This window comes from Zygotorulaspora mrakii, chromosome 8, assembly GCF_013402915.1.
Source record: "Zygotorulaspora mrakii chromosome 8, complete sequence".
In the NCBI taxonomy this organism is placed as follows: Eukaryota; Fungi; Ascomycota; class Saccharomycetes; order Saccharomycetales; family Saccharomycetaceae; genus Zygotorulaspora; species Zygotorulaspora mrakii.
In genome coordinates, this window is record NC_050726.1 from 312,058 (window position 1) to 326,601 (window position 14,544).

At 38.4% G+C, this 14,544-nt stretch overlaps 6 protein-coding genes across 6 annotated transcripts; 5 read left to right on the forward strand and 1 right to left on the reverse strand.

The window, feature by feature from the left end:
- Positions 1–156: 156 nt before the first annotated feature.
- Positions 157–1,173, forward strand: AAR2 (U5 snRNP complex subunit AAR2; the record flags this gene model as incomplete). The annotated part of the gene is made up of 1 exon (XM_037290658.1): positions 157–1,173. One exon carries the CDS (start codon positions 157–159, stop codon positions 1,171–1,173), a length of 1,017 nt encoding a protein of 338 aa, XP_037146553.1.
- A 1,369-nt stretch (positions 1,174–2,542) lies between these two features.
- Positions 2,543–4,498, forward strand: SSA3 (Hsp70 family ATPase SSA3; the record flags this gene model as incomplete). Its single annotated transcript, XM_037290659.1, has 1 exon — positions 2,543–4,498. One exon carries the CDS (start codon positions 2,543–2,545, stop codon positions 4,496–4,498), a length of 1,956 nt encoding a protein of 651 aa, XP_037146554.1.
- Positions 4,499–4,796: 298 nt separating this feature from the next.
- ILS1 (isoleucine--tRNA ligase ILS1) lies at positions 4,797–8,015 on the forward strand (the record flags this gene model as incomplete). The annotated part of the gene is made up of 1 exon (XM_037290660.1): positions 4,797–8,015. The coding sequence occupies one exon, from the start codon at positions 4,797–4,799 to the stop codon at positions 8,013–8,015; it is 3,219 nt and encodes a 1,072-aa protein (XP_037146555.1).
- A 260-nt stretch (positions 8,016–8,275) lies between these two features.
- RTT105 (Rtt105p) lies at positions 8,276–8,836 on the forward strand (the record flags this gene model as incomplete). Its single annotated transcript, XM_037290661.1, has 1 exon — positions 8,276–8,836. The coding sequence occupies one exon, from the start codon at positions 8,276–8,278 to the stop codon at positions 8,834–8,836; it is 561 nt and encodes a 186-aa protein (XP_037146556.1).
- Positions 8,837–9,101: 265 nt separating this feature from the next.
- ATG8 (ubiquitin-like protein ATG8) lies at positions 9,102–9,464 on the forward strand (the record flags this gene model as incomplete). The annotated part of the gene is made up of 1 exon (XM_037290662.1): positions 9,102–9,464. One exon carries the CDS (start codon positions 9,102–9,104, stop codon positions 9,462–9,464), a length of 363 nt encoding a protein of 120 aa, XP_037146557.1.
- Positions 9,465–9,911: 447 nt separating this feature from the next.
- On the reverse strand, positions 9,912–14,357 carry NUP170 (Nup170p; the record flags this gene model as incomplete). Its single annotated transcript, XM_037290663.1, has 1 exon — positions 9,912–14,357. One exon carries the CDS (start codon positions 14,355–14,357, stop codon positions 9,912–9,914), a length of 4,446 nt encoding a protein of 1,481 aa, XP_037146558.1.
- Positions 14,358–14,544: the final 187 nt, after the last annotated feature.

The window sequence follows — 14,544 nt, forward strand, 5'->3', positions numbered from 1 at the left end:
AAATTAAATTGAACTACCAGTGACAGGTAAAAGAGAGCTTTTTATATCTGAAAAAAAAACCAGAAAACCAAAAAAAAAGTCAACAGTATCATCGCTATTTACGTTTCATCTTTATATCAAACGTTTAGGGCTTCAACGATACTGACAGCTATAGCAATGAACTGCATTACTTTCGACCCGCCCGTTCATCATGCCGATCTTAGGATTACTATAGATTTCAACTCTTTTGAGGTGAGATCTGGAAATTTGTTTGGTGGTATAAAATATTTGAGTCATGGCATACACCTGATAAGTTTTGGTTTTGCAGACTCAGAAGATGCAGCAAGATATGGATATTGGTTTGAAATCGGTCCCGAGTATGAATATTACTGTATTGAGTTTGATCAACAATCGGGACTTTTCAAATTAGTCTCAGTGTTCGACAGGGCTAAATTTGAAGAGAAATCGAGGAAAATCCACCCGTTTATGGTAAGTTATCCGCAAATCGAAGATCTAGATAGTTCCTGGTCCAGTTTTACCAACTATATTCACAAGGATCAAATCAGAGGCATATTGAATAATAACTCCGGTTATATGGACTCTTCAATGACTAGTTTAGAGGAGATTAAGTGGCTAAGAACGAAATTGAATCAGCAACCAAGCAATGACGAACCTTTTTTCAACTATACAGTTATTAAATTCAAATCTAGCGATGCTATACGTGATGACCACAAAATGGAAGATTTCCTAGACAAGTCTTACTACTTGAACAATAAAATAATTAAACGTGACTATCAAGGGCACCTGAACCGATTATTTGGCGAGCTGCAATTCTCGTTCTTGAGCGTTCTTCTGTTTGGTAATTACGGGTCCAGTCTGCAATGGCATAATCTTATTGAGCTTATATGTTTCAGTTCTGAAGTTGATGCAAACACCATAAAAAGGATTGATCAGTGCGTCTCATTACAATTAAAAAGATTATCAGATGAGCACAGCATTCTGCTCAATGAGGACATGTGGAAAAGATGCTTTGCAAGCTCATTTCACTGCAATGATCTACCAAGAATCAAAGAAGCTATAGAGCCATTTTTCCTCGAAATTGCTGATAAATCGAACGATGGCGATGATCACGATGATGAAGATGACGAGTATAAACCAACAGTAGCGGGCGGTGTTTACTATCAGAGGGTATGAAGCATGATTACTAATAGCAGCGAATTGTAGTGAATAGCAATGGGTGACACAGCGCAACGAGCAGCGATGAGGTGAGTTCGCGAAGTGAGACCAGTTACTCTGCCGTATAATCGGAAATACGTGTACTTACTCTACTTGGCACGCTCTAGATTATGTTCGACAGGTGTGTCTTTGTATGGCGATAGCACGGCTTGACTGCCATAAAGCCACCCTGTATCAAGAGAATTACTGTCTTTTTTCAGGCGTATTTTGATGGTATTCGATGCCATAAAATCATTGCAGACGTGTGGTTGTACTTTGGCAGTCAATGATAATGATGAGGGTTCAAGCTGAGATAGTTGTGAAACCTCTACTGGGAAATTTGAAGCACAAGTCCTGGATAGATGCACGGAGTAAAAACAACAATACTTTCTTATGACTCCTATACGCAATAGAGACGTCGTATAAAAAACTGGAGTTATAATATGCAATATAATAGCCAGCCACTGCAAGGTAAAATAATCTAGCATTACAGATTAAAAATCAAGTATTCACAATCTGCGATGTGTAAAGTGTCGCTAGCGACACAGTCCTTCTTATTTATTGCAGGAAGTAAGCATCCGAAACTTTGTATGAGGTTCCGTATGGTGGCAATGGAACCAATTAATATCTGGATCAGCAGAAGATGTTAACAAAGGCGCGTAATTTGGTTAGCATCGAGAGCGCTTTTCGCTGCACAGTCACACGATAGACGACACAACTCATGAACAAGGGCAAGTCATAAATAAGGCATGTGATTTCAAAGCTAGAACAGCTCACTCTACCTCAAGTAAGTAATTATACACAATCTACAGCAAAATATGAGGTCTTCTACAAACGTAGTATCGCTGGTATTCGATCACTTCGTAAAATGTCACAGACATCGCCCAGTTTTCTTACTTCATCATACTCCATACGAATGCTGCAGTTGTCCGAAGTTGTCCGAACTTTTTTGAACTGTCCGGAACTGTCCCGGGGCAGCTGTTTTTTTCTAGAACTTTCTAGAGCTTTCCAGGATATGCCAGAATATCAAAGCAAAGGGGCCCGTGGCACCCCAGAAAAAAGAGGGAAATTCATAGAAATTGCCGCCGATGAGCACTTTAATGAAAGAGTTTCGGAACTTTTTAAGGATTTTCCAGCAGATTGGAGAAGCCACTGGAAGGTTTCAGGGGTATGGTGAGTTAGTGGTAGTCGGTTACAAAGAGAAAGGTATATAAGGGATGATAATAGACGGAAGTTGAGTGGTAGTCTTGTTTCCTATTGGACTTTACTTGTATCAATCCAGCAAGGAAAAAGAGTTTTAATATTGCTCATATCAAGAGAAAACTAATATTACGACTATACAATAACCATGTCTAAAGCTGTTGGTATTGATTTAGGTACTACCTATTCGTGTGTTGCCCATTTTGCAAACGATCGCGTTGAGATTATCGCAAATGACCAAGGTAATAGAACAACGCCCTCTTATGTTGCATTTACCGATACTGAAAGATTGATTGGTGATGCAGCAAAGAATCAAGCCGCTATCAATCCTCAAAACACTGTTTTTGATGCCAAGAGATTGATCGGTAGAAAATTCGATGATCCTGAAGTGGTCAACGATGCCAAGCATTTCCCTTTCAAGATTGTCAATCGCGAAGGTAAGCCCGTCGTTTCAGTGGAGTATAAAGGTGAGACAAAGACTTTCACTCCGGAAGAAATATCTTCTATGGTGCTTGGTAAGATGAAGGAAACTGCAGAAGGGTTTTTGGGCACGTCTGTAAATGACGCTGTCGTCACCGTCCCTGCATATTTTAACGACTCTCAAAGACAGGCCACTAAGGATGCCGGTACTATTGCAGGTTTGAACGTTTTGCGTATAATTAATGAGCCTACAGCTGCTGCAATTGCCTATGGTTTGGACAAAAAGGGCAGAAGCGAGCATAATGTTCTAATCTTTGATCTCGGTGGTGGTACTTTTGATGTCTCTTTGTTGTCGATCGATGAAGGTATATTTGAAGTTAAAGCAACGGCTGGTGATACTCACTTGGGTGGTGAAGATTTTGACAACAGATTGGTGAACCATTTGGCCAATGAGTTTAAGAGAAAGAATAAGAAGGACTTGTCTGGTAACCAAAGGTCTTTGAGAAGACTAAGGACCGCTGCAGAAAGAGCTAAGAGAGCATTGTCTTCGTCATCTCAAACTTCCATTGAAGTAGATTCATTATTCGAAGGTGTTGACTTTTACACTTCATTAACAAGGGCAAGATTTGAAGAATTATGTGCAGATTTATTCAGATCTACTTTGGATCCTGTCGAAAAAGTTTTGCAAGATTCCAAACTAGATAAGTCACAAATTGACGAAATTGTGCTTGTCGGTGGTTCAACCAGAATTCCAAAGATTCAAAAATTGGTTTCTGATTTCTTCAACGGTAAGGAGCCAAATAGATCAATCAATCCGGATGAAGCTGTCGCGTACGGTGCTGCAGTTCAAGCTGCAATCTTGACTGGTGACCAATCATCAAAGACTCAAGATCTTCTATTATTGGATGTTGCACCGTTATCCATGGGTATTGAGACTGCAGGAGGTATAATGACAAAACTGATTCCAAGAAATTCAACTATCCCAACGAAGAAATCCGAAACCTTCTCGACATACGCAGATAATCAACCAGGTGTTTTGATTCAAGTTTATGAAGGAGAAAGAACAAGAACCAAGGATAATAATTTATTGGGTAAGTTTGAACTGGCTGGTATCCCACCTGCTCCAAGAGGTGTTCCACAAATCGAAGTTACTTTCGATATCGATGCTAATGGTATCTTGAACGTTTCTGCTGTCGAAAAAGGTACTGGTAAGTCAAGTAAGATTACTATAACGAACGACAAGGGTAGATTATCAAAAGAAGATATCGAAAAGATGGTCTCCGAAGCTGAAAAGTATAAAGCAGAAGATGAGAAAGAATCCGAACGTGTTCAATCAAAGAATCAACTAGAATCTTATGCTTTCAGTTTGAAGAATTCTGTCAATGAAGCAAGTTTCAAAGAAAAAGTTGGAGAAGAAGACGCAAAGAAAGTCGAAACTGCAGCACAAGAAACTATTGATTGGCTAGATGCTTCTCAAGCTGCTTCAACAGAGGAGTACAAAGACAGGCAAAAGGAATTGGAAGCCACCGCTAATCCAATCATGAGTAAATTCTATGGTGCAGCTGGCGGTGCAGGAGGTGTACCAAACCCAGGTTCAATGCCAGGCGCAGGACCTACTCCGGGACAAGGCCCAGCTGGTGGAGAATCTGGTCCATCTGGTCCAACTGTTGAAGAAGTCGATTAATAATCACCTTGAGGCACAACAGGTAGCTGGCAACGTGAGTTTATAAAGTATATGATTTTATAATGTTTCTTTTAAATACTGTTTAATTGGTATTTCGATCATTTAGTGAAATATATCTTCGTCTTGCACGATTATTTTCAAATTTTTCTTAGCGAGAAAGAGAACGATGACTCTGATTCTGACGCCGAATATAGATACGATTGAGATTTGTAAGGTTCGAAACCTGCAACAATTAGATCAATCAAAAGTGTTCAATTAATTTTGAAGGCTGTTTAAGTGCTTCAAGACTGCTCCAAATATGTCAGAACCTTCAGCGCAGTTCTCTTTCGCTAGGGAAGAGGAGAAAGTTTATGCTTTGTGGAATGAAATTGATGCATTTCATAGGTCATTAGAGTTAACTAAAGATAAGCCCGAGTTTTCATTCTTTGATGGTCCACCATTTGCCACTGGTACGCCTCATTATGGTCATATTTTGGCTTCAACCATTAAGGATATTGTTCCAAGATATGCTACTATGACTGGTCATCATGTTGATAGAAGATTTGGTTGGGATACCCACGGTTTACCTATTGAGCATATCATCGATAAAGAACTTAAAATTACATGTAAAGAAGACGTTTTTAAGTACGGGTTGGCCAACTATAATGAAAAGTGTAGGTCTATTGTTATGACGTATGCCGACGAATGGAGAAAGACCATTGGTCGTCTTGGTCGTTGGATTGATTTCGATAATGATTACAAGACTATGTATCCATCATTTATGGAGTCTGAATGGTGGGCATTCAAACAACTGTTTGAAAAAGGTCAAGTTTATCGTGGCTTCAAAGTGATGCCGTATTCTACTGGTTGTACAACTCCATTGAGTAACTTTGAGGCTCAACAAAATTATAAAGATGTTAATGATCCCGCAGTCACTATAGGTTTCAACGTTATTGGACAAGAAAAGACTCAATTGGTCGCTTGGACTACCACTCCATGGACTCTGCCTTCAAATTTGGCATTATGTGTGAACAAGAACTTTGAATATGTCAAAATTTATGATGAAAAAAAGGACTGTTATTATATTCTTTTGGAATCATTGATTGGCGCCTTATATAAGAAGCCAAAGACTGAAAAATTCAAGGTTGTTGAGAAAATAAAAGGTTCCGATTTGGTGGGTTTGAAGTATGAACCATTATTCCCATATTTTGCTGAGGCCTTCAAAGACACTGCGTTTAGAGTTATTGAGAATGACTATGTTACCAGCGATTCAGGTACTGGTATTGTTCATAATGCACCAGCTTTCGGTGAAGAAGATTACAACGTTTGTCTAGAAATGGGCGTTATAAGCGCTGATGGAAGTATTCCAAATCCTGTCGATGATACAGGTAAATTTACCTCTGAAGTCACTGACTTTGCTGGCAAATATGTTAAGGATGCTGATAAAGAAATCATCAAAAGCTTAACTGCAACAGGGAATTTGTTATTAGCTTCTCAAATTAGACATTCTTACCCATTCTGCTGGAGATCCGATACACCATTATTGTACCGTACAGTTCCAGCATGGTTTGTCCGTGTAAAGGAAATTATTCCCCAAATGCTAGATTCTGTTCAAAAATCACATTGGGTTCCAAGTGCCATCAAGGAGAAAAGATTTTCTAATTGGATTTCGAATGCTCGTGATTGGAACGTCTCTAGAAACAGATATTGGGGTACTCCAATTCCTCTATGGGCATCAGAAGATTTATCAGAGATCATTTGTGTTGGTTCAGTTAAGGAATTAGAAGAATTGAGTGGTGTCACTGGAATCAAAGATTTGCATCGTGAATATATTGATGAAATCACCATCCCATCGAAGACTGGTAAAGGGCAGTTGAAAAGAATTGAAGAGGTTTTCGACTGTTGGTTTGAATCAGGTTCTATGCCTTTTGCGTCTCAACATTATCCATTTGAAAATACTGAAAATTTCAAGAATAGAGTTCCCGCAAATTTCATTTCTGAAGGTCTAGATCAAACAAGAGGTTGGTTCTATACTCTAAGTGTCCTTGGTACTCATTTATTTGGGTCCGTTCCATATCAAAATGTGATTGTTTCTGGTATTATTTTAGCCGCTGACGGCAGAAAGATGTCCAAATCTTTAAAGAATTATCCAGATCCAAATATTGTTCTTGAAAAGTATGGTGCTGATGCTTTAAGGCTATATTTGATTAATTCCCCAGTTTTGAAAGCTGAAACTTTGAAATTCAAGGAAGAGGGTGTCAAGGAAGTAGTTTCGAAAGTTTTACTACCATGGTGGAACTCCTTCAAATTTCTGGATGGTCAAATCGCACTATTGAAGAAGACTTCAGATGTTGACTTCAGATATGATCCATCTGTACGCAGCGAAAACGTAATGGATAGATGGATTTTAGCATCCATGCAGTCTTTGGTTCAATCTATACATGAGGAAATGAAAGAGTATAAACTATATGCTGTTGTACCAAAACTTTTGCATTTTATTGACGAATTAACAAATTGGTACATCAGATTCAATCGTCGTCGTTTGAAGGGTGAAAATGGTGTTGATGATTGCTTGAAAGCTTTAAACTCATTATTTGAAGCGTTGTTCACTTTCGTTCGTGTTATGGCTCCATTTACCCCATTCTTATCTGATTCTATTTATCTAAAATTGAAGAATTATATCTCCGAAGATGTCCTAAGTCAATGCACAAAGGACGGCAGATCAGTGCATTTCTTATCCTACCCAGAAGTTAGAGAAGAATTCTTTGATGAAGCAATTGAAAAATCAGTCGCTAGAATGCAATCAGTCATTGAACTCGGTAGAAATATTCGTGAAAAGAAAACCATCTCTTTGAAGACTCCACTAAAGACATTGGTCATTTTGCATAGTGATGAAGATTACTTGAAAGATGTTCAAGAACTCAAGGACTATATCCAAGAGGAACTAAATGTTCGTGATATTATCATTACCACCGATGAAGCCAAGTATGGTGTCGAATATAGAGCTTTAGCTGATTGGCCGGTTCTAGGTAAAAAATTGAAGAAGGAAGCAAAAAAAGTTAAGGATGCTTTGCCAAAAGTTACCTCCAGCGAAGTCCAAAAATATTTAGAGACCGGTGAACTGAATGTTGCAGGTATTGAACTGGTCGAAGGTGACTTGAATGTCGTGAGAGGTTTGCCAGAATCACAAGTTCAACAGGGTCAAGAAGCAAGAACCGATAATGAAGTTTTGATTATCTTGGACACGAATATTTACCCTGAGCTGAAAACAGAAGGTTTAGCTAGAGAATTGATCAATAGAATTCAAAAATTGAGAAAGAAGTGTGGTCTTGAAGCCACAGATGATGTGCTTGTCGAATACGAATTAATCAAGGACACAATTGATTTCGAAGAAATTGTGAAGCAGCATTTCGACATGTTGTCTAAGACATGTAGATCCGATATTGTCAAGAGCGACTCTACCAAATCCGATGCTATTGCTGATGAAGAACAATCCATCAATGACACCATTTTCAAACTGAAAATTTTCAGATTGTAATTTGCTTCTTTATTTTTTTGGCACATACTCACTCACTGATAGAGGATATAATAATATAAAAATAAATACGAATCGTTAACGAATTTCTGTTACAGATCTGTTTTGATCAACTCTTTGCTCCATACTAGCCAATAAATATCAATTCTCCTCTGTAGATGAACGCGATATATAGGTGAAAAAATACAACTGCGCCTAGTAGTTGATATTCGTTTACCGCACTAAGACTGTACAGTACTAAAACTGCGTGGGAAACATTTCTGATGATGGAAAGCTCCTTCAAAGGTGCACCTAGCAGCCATTGGAATGTGAGCTCTGACCCTCCTGACGAGACATATGCTGAAACGGTTGATGGTGATGGTGCTGTAGGCCATGGTATGGAAACGCCGACAAAAGATGATTCAAGTGACCGACGAGAGGATGAGTCTGTATCTGGAGAAATAATATCGCACAGGAAGGGTTATTACAGAGACATGTTCCCATCGTATTCTTCATCGCCAACACATTCAAATCGCAGAATGCAAAACGAAAAGGACAAGAAATTGCGACAAGCAAAAGCCTCCAAACGTGACAAAAATGCTCTCAAGATTAGAGGAGGCCTCGAGAATATGGAGAATTTTGTCATGAAGAGCGAGCTGCTTGAGGTTCAGAGGATACAGCAACTTCAAGCGCTCGAACATGAAATACCAGACGAACTCATTGAAAAGCTCGAACAAGAGCGGAATGAAGACCTCGAGGATGATGAGCTAATTGAGCTCATCAATCGCAGAGACTGCTGGGAGAAGGAATTGAATCAAATCCTTTCAGAACTGATAATTGATTAGATGTGATGAACGTGGTAAGTCACGTGAGCCTCACATGCTTCAATTAGAAGCAAAAAAACTCCATTACCCTGCAATCGTTTTCTTATCTGTCCCGTAAGGGGACATTGGAAATGGTATATATAACGAAGGGGTTGTTTTGATCGATGGCATATTTTTGGCGTTTTCGAGTTATTCTGAACAACCGAGTACCCGATCATACTTGGTAGATTGGTGGGTATACTGTCGTATACTGATTTGTTAAATAGTGCCACTGAAAGAGAACAAAATGAAGTCATCATTTAAGTCTGAGTATCCCTTTGAGAAGAGGAAAGCGGAATCTGAGAGGATTTCTCAGAAGTTCACAAATAGGATTCCAGTAATTTGTGAGAAAGCTGAAAAATCGGAGATTCCAGAGATTGACAAACGTAAATACTTGGTTCCTGCGGATTTGACTGTCGGGCAATTCGTTTACGTGATCAGAAAGAGAATTATGTTGCCACCGGAGAAGGCCATATTTATCTTCGTGAATGATACGCTGCCACCGACTGCTGCGCTGATGTCTGCTATTTACCAGGAGCATAAGGATAAGGATGGGTTTTTGTACGTGACCTATTCCGGAGAAAATACATTCGGAGCCATAGCGTTGTAGAAGTTCTTGGGCGAGTCATGATGGGAGGAGGGGGAGGGGCTATTCGTTCAAGTGATTTAGAAATGATGAGAGTTATTGCGTTATGCTAATCCTGAATAGCAGTGTTATTTTACCGGGAAAAAAAATTGAAAAACACAAAAACAGAAAAAAAATCATTATGTATAAGGCTTTAGGCCTGAAGTAATACAGTACCTGGGGTTATGACTGACTGAATCAAATAAAGGGAAACATTCTCAAATGGTTGAGTGGTTAGTTATTTTTGCTTTATTTTTTTCTTCTTTTTCATCTGAGTAATAGATTTAATAAAGATCAAATATATACAGATATATATATCAAGGATGGTGCAAATATACTGCGGTTATGGGTTTCTTTTAGTGCTATTCCGTTGGTAAATTACAGTTGAATGCTTAATGCTAGTTTTAGTTAATTTTTCATTTCTTCATTTTTTCATATACTGTTACCTGTTCTCTTTGTGTACTGTTCAATAGGATCTGTTTCGATTGTATATTCGCTTAGTTTCGTAATTTCATCATATTTGATGATATCTCTGAGCTTTCTATCACACTTATACCATTCCTTTAATAACCATAACATCTCTCTCTGGTATGATGTGTTTGAAGAATCTGAGGTCTCAATAAGACCTTTTAGAATGTAGTACAATTTACCGTAGCTTACACCAGCGGAAATAAAAATTGAGGCGATGGAACCATCTCTTATATGATCATTAGGCAATGCTTCATAGAACAGGCTTGTAATAATTGGGAAAAGATCCGAAACTGGAAAGACAAATTCTGATGTATGTATTTGTCTACCAACTTTTATGGTGACATTCGATAAAAGGTTGATAAAGTTTAAGGAATCTTCAATTTTGCCACTTTCATCTAACTCTCTTCTCATTGATTTGAAAAGTTCTTCCCATTTGGCCATAATTTCTTCCTGGTTTCTAAAATCAGATACCTTGAATATTACTAGGCATACTTCGAAATATCCCAATGGAGCAGCGAAATCATTAAATAAATCACTAATTGGTAGGATCTTTCCATCCAATTGCTCTATCAACTCATCCTTAACCTTTGAATCAATTCTATTATCAGTAATTATCAAAGACAGCAAATCATCTTGGACTGCTGCAACATCAAAAATCTCAGATATCATATCAGCTAACTGTACCATATTTTGTTTTTGACTCAGAGGACATTCACCATTACAAAATCCATTGGCACGGGAAAGATATTCTATTCTCTGTCCCAACTGTAATGTGAAATCAGAGCCTGCCAAAGAGTAAAGAATCTCAGCAGCCTCAAAAAACTTCGATCTTCTTGAAAGGTATACCCAAAGTAGATTGGATATCTCTAACGATTCCTTAGATTTTTCTTTCAGATAAGGCAGTATAAAATCAGTATCCAATTGTAATAATTTATCTTCTGATTTCTGAGAGACTAGCCAATCATAGAGCTTATAATGAAATAACTTGTCATTATATTTTAAAGCTACTGAATAACTGTCTTCTCGCGAAGCAATCATTTCATTTGAGACGCTTATATTTCCAACGATCGTTGAGGTACTCTTTGCTGCCATTTCATCTACTCTAATTAGAGTTTCAAATACTAGATCATAAATTATCAAACGTTTCTCGTAAAACACTTTCCTACCATCATGCTCCAGGTAGCCATCAGAAACATATTGATATGCTAATTTTGCCTTATCTATTGAGTTCGCAATGTTCAACAAAAATTCAATTGTCTTTGGAAAATAGTTAAGTTCAAGCATAATCGATACAGCCTCCTTCAATTTTTCCATCGAAAGGTGATCAACAATTCTTTCAAATAATTTTACCGCATTATTTAAGTGATATCTTAAAGTCTCATTATCTCTCAGCCCTATTTCTTTCGCTTTTCTCAGGTGCTCTATAGCTCTGAAGCCCAAAATATCACTGCTTGAACAGAAAGATCCGCAACGCTCCTGTAAGGCGGTAGCTGTGTATTCAATCGAAGCTCCTCTTGTGATGTTCCTATTAATGATAGAAGATAATATCTCTCTCACAAGCGTTTTAACATTTTCATTTGGTGCAAATAGGTGCTTGAATTTGAGTTTGGACAAAGCAGTTTGAATATCCCGATTCAAAAACTTGATAATATCCTTGAATGCTACATATTGCTGTTCGTATCCTTCAACCTCGCTTTCCTCATATAGTACATTCAAAAATGAAAGCGCCTCCATGATTGACTGAACTAGTCTTATCATAGAATTAATAGCAATGCTTTCAGCTTGATTTGCAACTTCCTCTGATTTGTCAACAGTTTTACCGGTTCCGTCTGAATTCCCTGCAACAGAAGGATAAACAGTCGTTAGAGAATTGCCATATGTGGTAAAAAACTCATTTATGATTGATATTGATGATAAATAATACTCAACGTCAGATTTTGAGATGGAGATTCCACTAATCAAATTTTTCTCTTGCGCAGATCCAATCTGCTGTTTAGTTATATTAGTATCTGCTTCACTGTTTACAGTAAAAATATTTCTGCTCCAAATGTCTCTACACAGTCTGGTAATTAGAAGACCAATTCCATAGAACCTAGCAGATAGTACCACATCATCTAAGTCGAAGTTACCTTTTTCTTGGGCGGTTAATGCCCTCCCTGTAGTTATCTGATTGGAACCGTTGATTGACTTATGAGGAGTCACTTCTAAGCCGGGCTTTTTGAAGAGAGAAGAAACTGCAGAAACAACATATTTCTTATATGTGGGTTTTATGTCAACGATTCCTGGAATTCCCACTGTGAAAAAGGTTAAAGCAGCCGATCTCAAAGCTTCTGATTTGTTTAATTTGCATGTTACAAATAAAGCTGTTGAACAAGCCTCAGGAACACCATAGTTCAATAAGAATGGTAAAGGATCATCAATCAAAGATTCAAACACTTCATCAGGTGTTCTATATCTGTAGATTTCAATGGCATTGTTTGTTAGAACTGCAATTTTTAGATTTTCAGCATTATACTGAGTGGCGAACTCATTCGCATAACCTTCAGGCTTTTGAGTTGCATTGAATGTTGCTGTTAAAGGAAAAATTCCTTTTATAGGACCAGTTGTGTCCAACAAGGTTGTATTCTCAATGTATTTACCATGATTTTTCAAAATACCATAATCAGGAACACTGGCAAATAGTTTATGCTCAACTGGGTTTTGCACTGGCATAGTTTCTGATGCGATATTCTCAGGCAGTTTGTTATTTCCTTGTTTGTTATTACTAGCACTGGTTGATGATTTCTTGACTGAGCAGAAAAAGATTCCCGGAGAAATAATGTCACTTGCAGTAGTTGTTTCTAGTAGTACAGAAGACTTCTTTTGAAATTTCAACAGAACAGATTCTGAGGAGCCTAAATTGGAGTAAAAACGTAAATTTTTCTTTTGCTGTTCTAGTTGCTGTTGTTGCAACTCCTGTTGAATAACCTCTGGAGTTACTGAACTTGGAGGGAATTTCACAGATTCTAACCTCAGTGCTTCAATTCCGGACCTACCGATAGACCCATTGAAATACAGACGAACACCGCCAATGGTGATAGCAACCAGGAAAAGGTTGTTGTTTTCTTGTAATGTTACAGGAACAACTTTTGAAATCTTCAAATATTTATTTCCCAGGATTGCCGCATCCCTAGCGGACGTGGTACCCATAATTCGTTTGATATAGCTAGGCTCAATAGTCATTGGACCTTCCAAGGAATTACCATGAATGTAATAAGCTTTGATATTTGACTTGGAGGACAAGCAATATAGAATACCACGAGATTGATCGATAGTTACTTGAACAATTGTTTCTTGGGCATATTTGGAGTCTTCTTCAAAAAGTGACTGAATAAAACCTGTACCAGGTATTTTCGATGTTATAGTTGTGGGTAATAGACTGGACCATACCGATTGGGTAAGACAAACTTTACTGCATTTACTATTAAACCAATCGTCAGAGCCTGAATAAAGTAAACCCCAAATATTTAGTCCTTTTGTTTTGCTTGCGAAGAAAATTTGCCCTGTCTTTTCGTAACATGCAATATCGGATATATCTAGCCCATGAACAGAAACGGACATTCCCGTATTGAAAACGCTCAGCCCGCCTGTCTCTGGGAGATACGATACTGCCAAAATATAAATATCAAAAGGTGTTGATATAAGTAAAAGATGTTGAACATAATCTACGAAAACATCCGGCCTTGGTTTAACCAATGCAACCTTTAAGATTGTATGTTTGATTTCGTCAATGGACTGATAGTCCGTACTATCTTCAATATTCCACAGTATCAACTTATTGTCTATTGTAATCCAACAACGATTGATCTCTGGGAAGATACCCATGTCACTCTTGATTTCTGTCTTCGCTGCCTCTTTCAAAATTTCGTCTGGTATGTGAATGACCTGTTGCCTCTCGAAGGGCGTAAATGCTCCCAGTCCTCCTACTTCCTTGCTAAAATTGTAATTTACACCATTATTATAGTACGAACGCTCGTCTAACACTGGCGTATTCGCATCGCGACATTCTAAATGCTCAATGTACTGACTAGCCAACTCTAATGGCTTTGCACTGCCGAGTCCACTAACTCTCAGATGTTCTGTCACATTCGTGAGATCTGGAGCCATGATGGCCGTGGATCCAATGGCAGATCTAGTCCCATTCAAGGAACTAAACCCGTTTCCGCCCAGACCAAATCCCGTACTGCCGGCGGGGCCGGCAGTCGTGGAGCCCAATATTCCATTGGACGTACCACTCAAAACAACTGGCATGGAGTGATTCATTGCATCTTTACTATAATTACCAGCTTCTCCCGTCAGCACCCGAGTTGATCCAGCAAATGTATTGTTATTATAGTCAATTCTGCTTTTCAAGGGCGTCGAGTACATTGTTTTTTATTGCCAATCCTCTATAGTCTTAGCACACGCTCTTACAACCACCTCAAACGATCAGAGGCCTCTCCAATCCTTCAATTACCTCAGTTGTTTTGCAAGCCCGTGCTGAAATCCATTTCATCAAATAATGAGCTGCCCTGCTTTATTCTCTGCTTCGACGAAAGGTAAAAAAAATCAAATG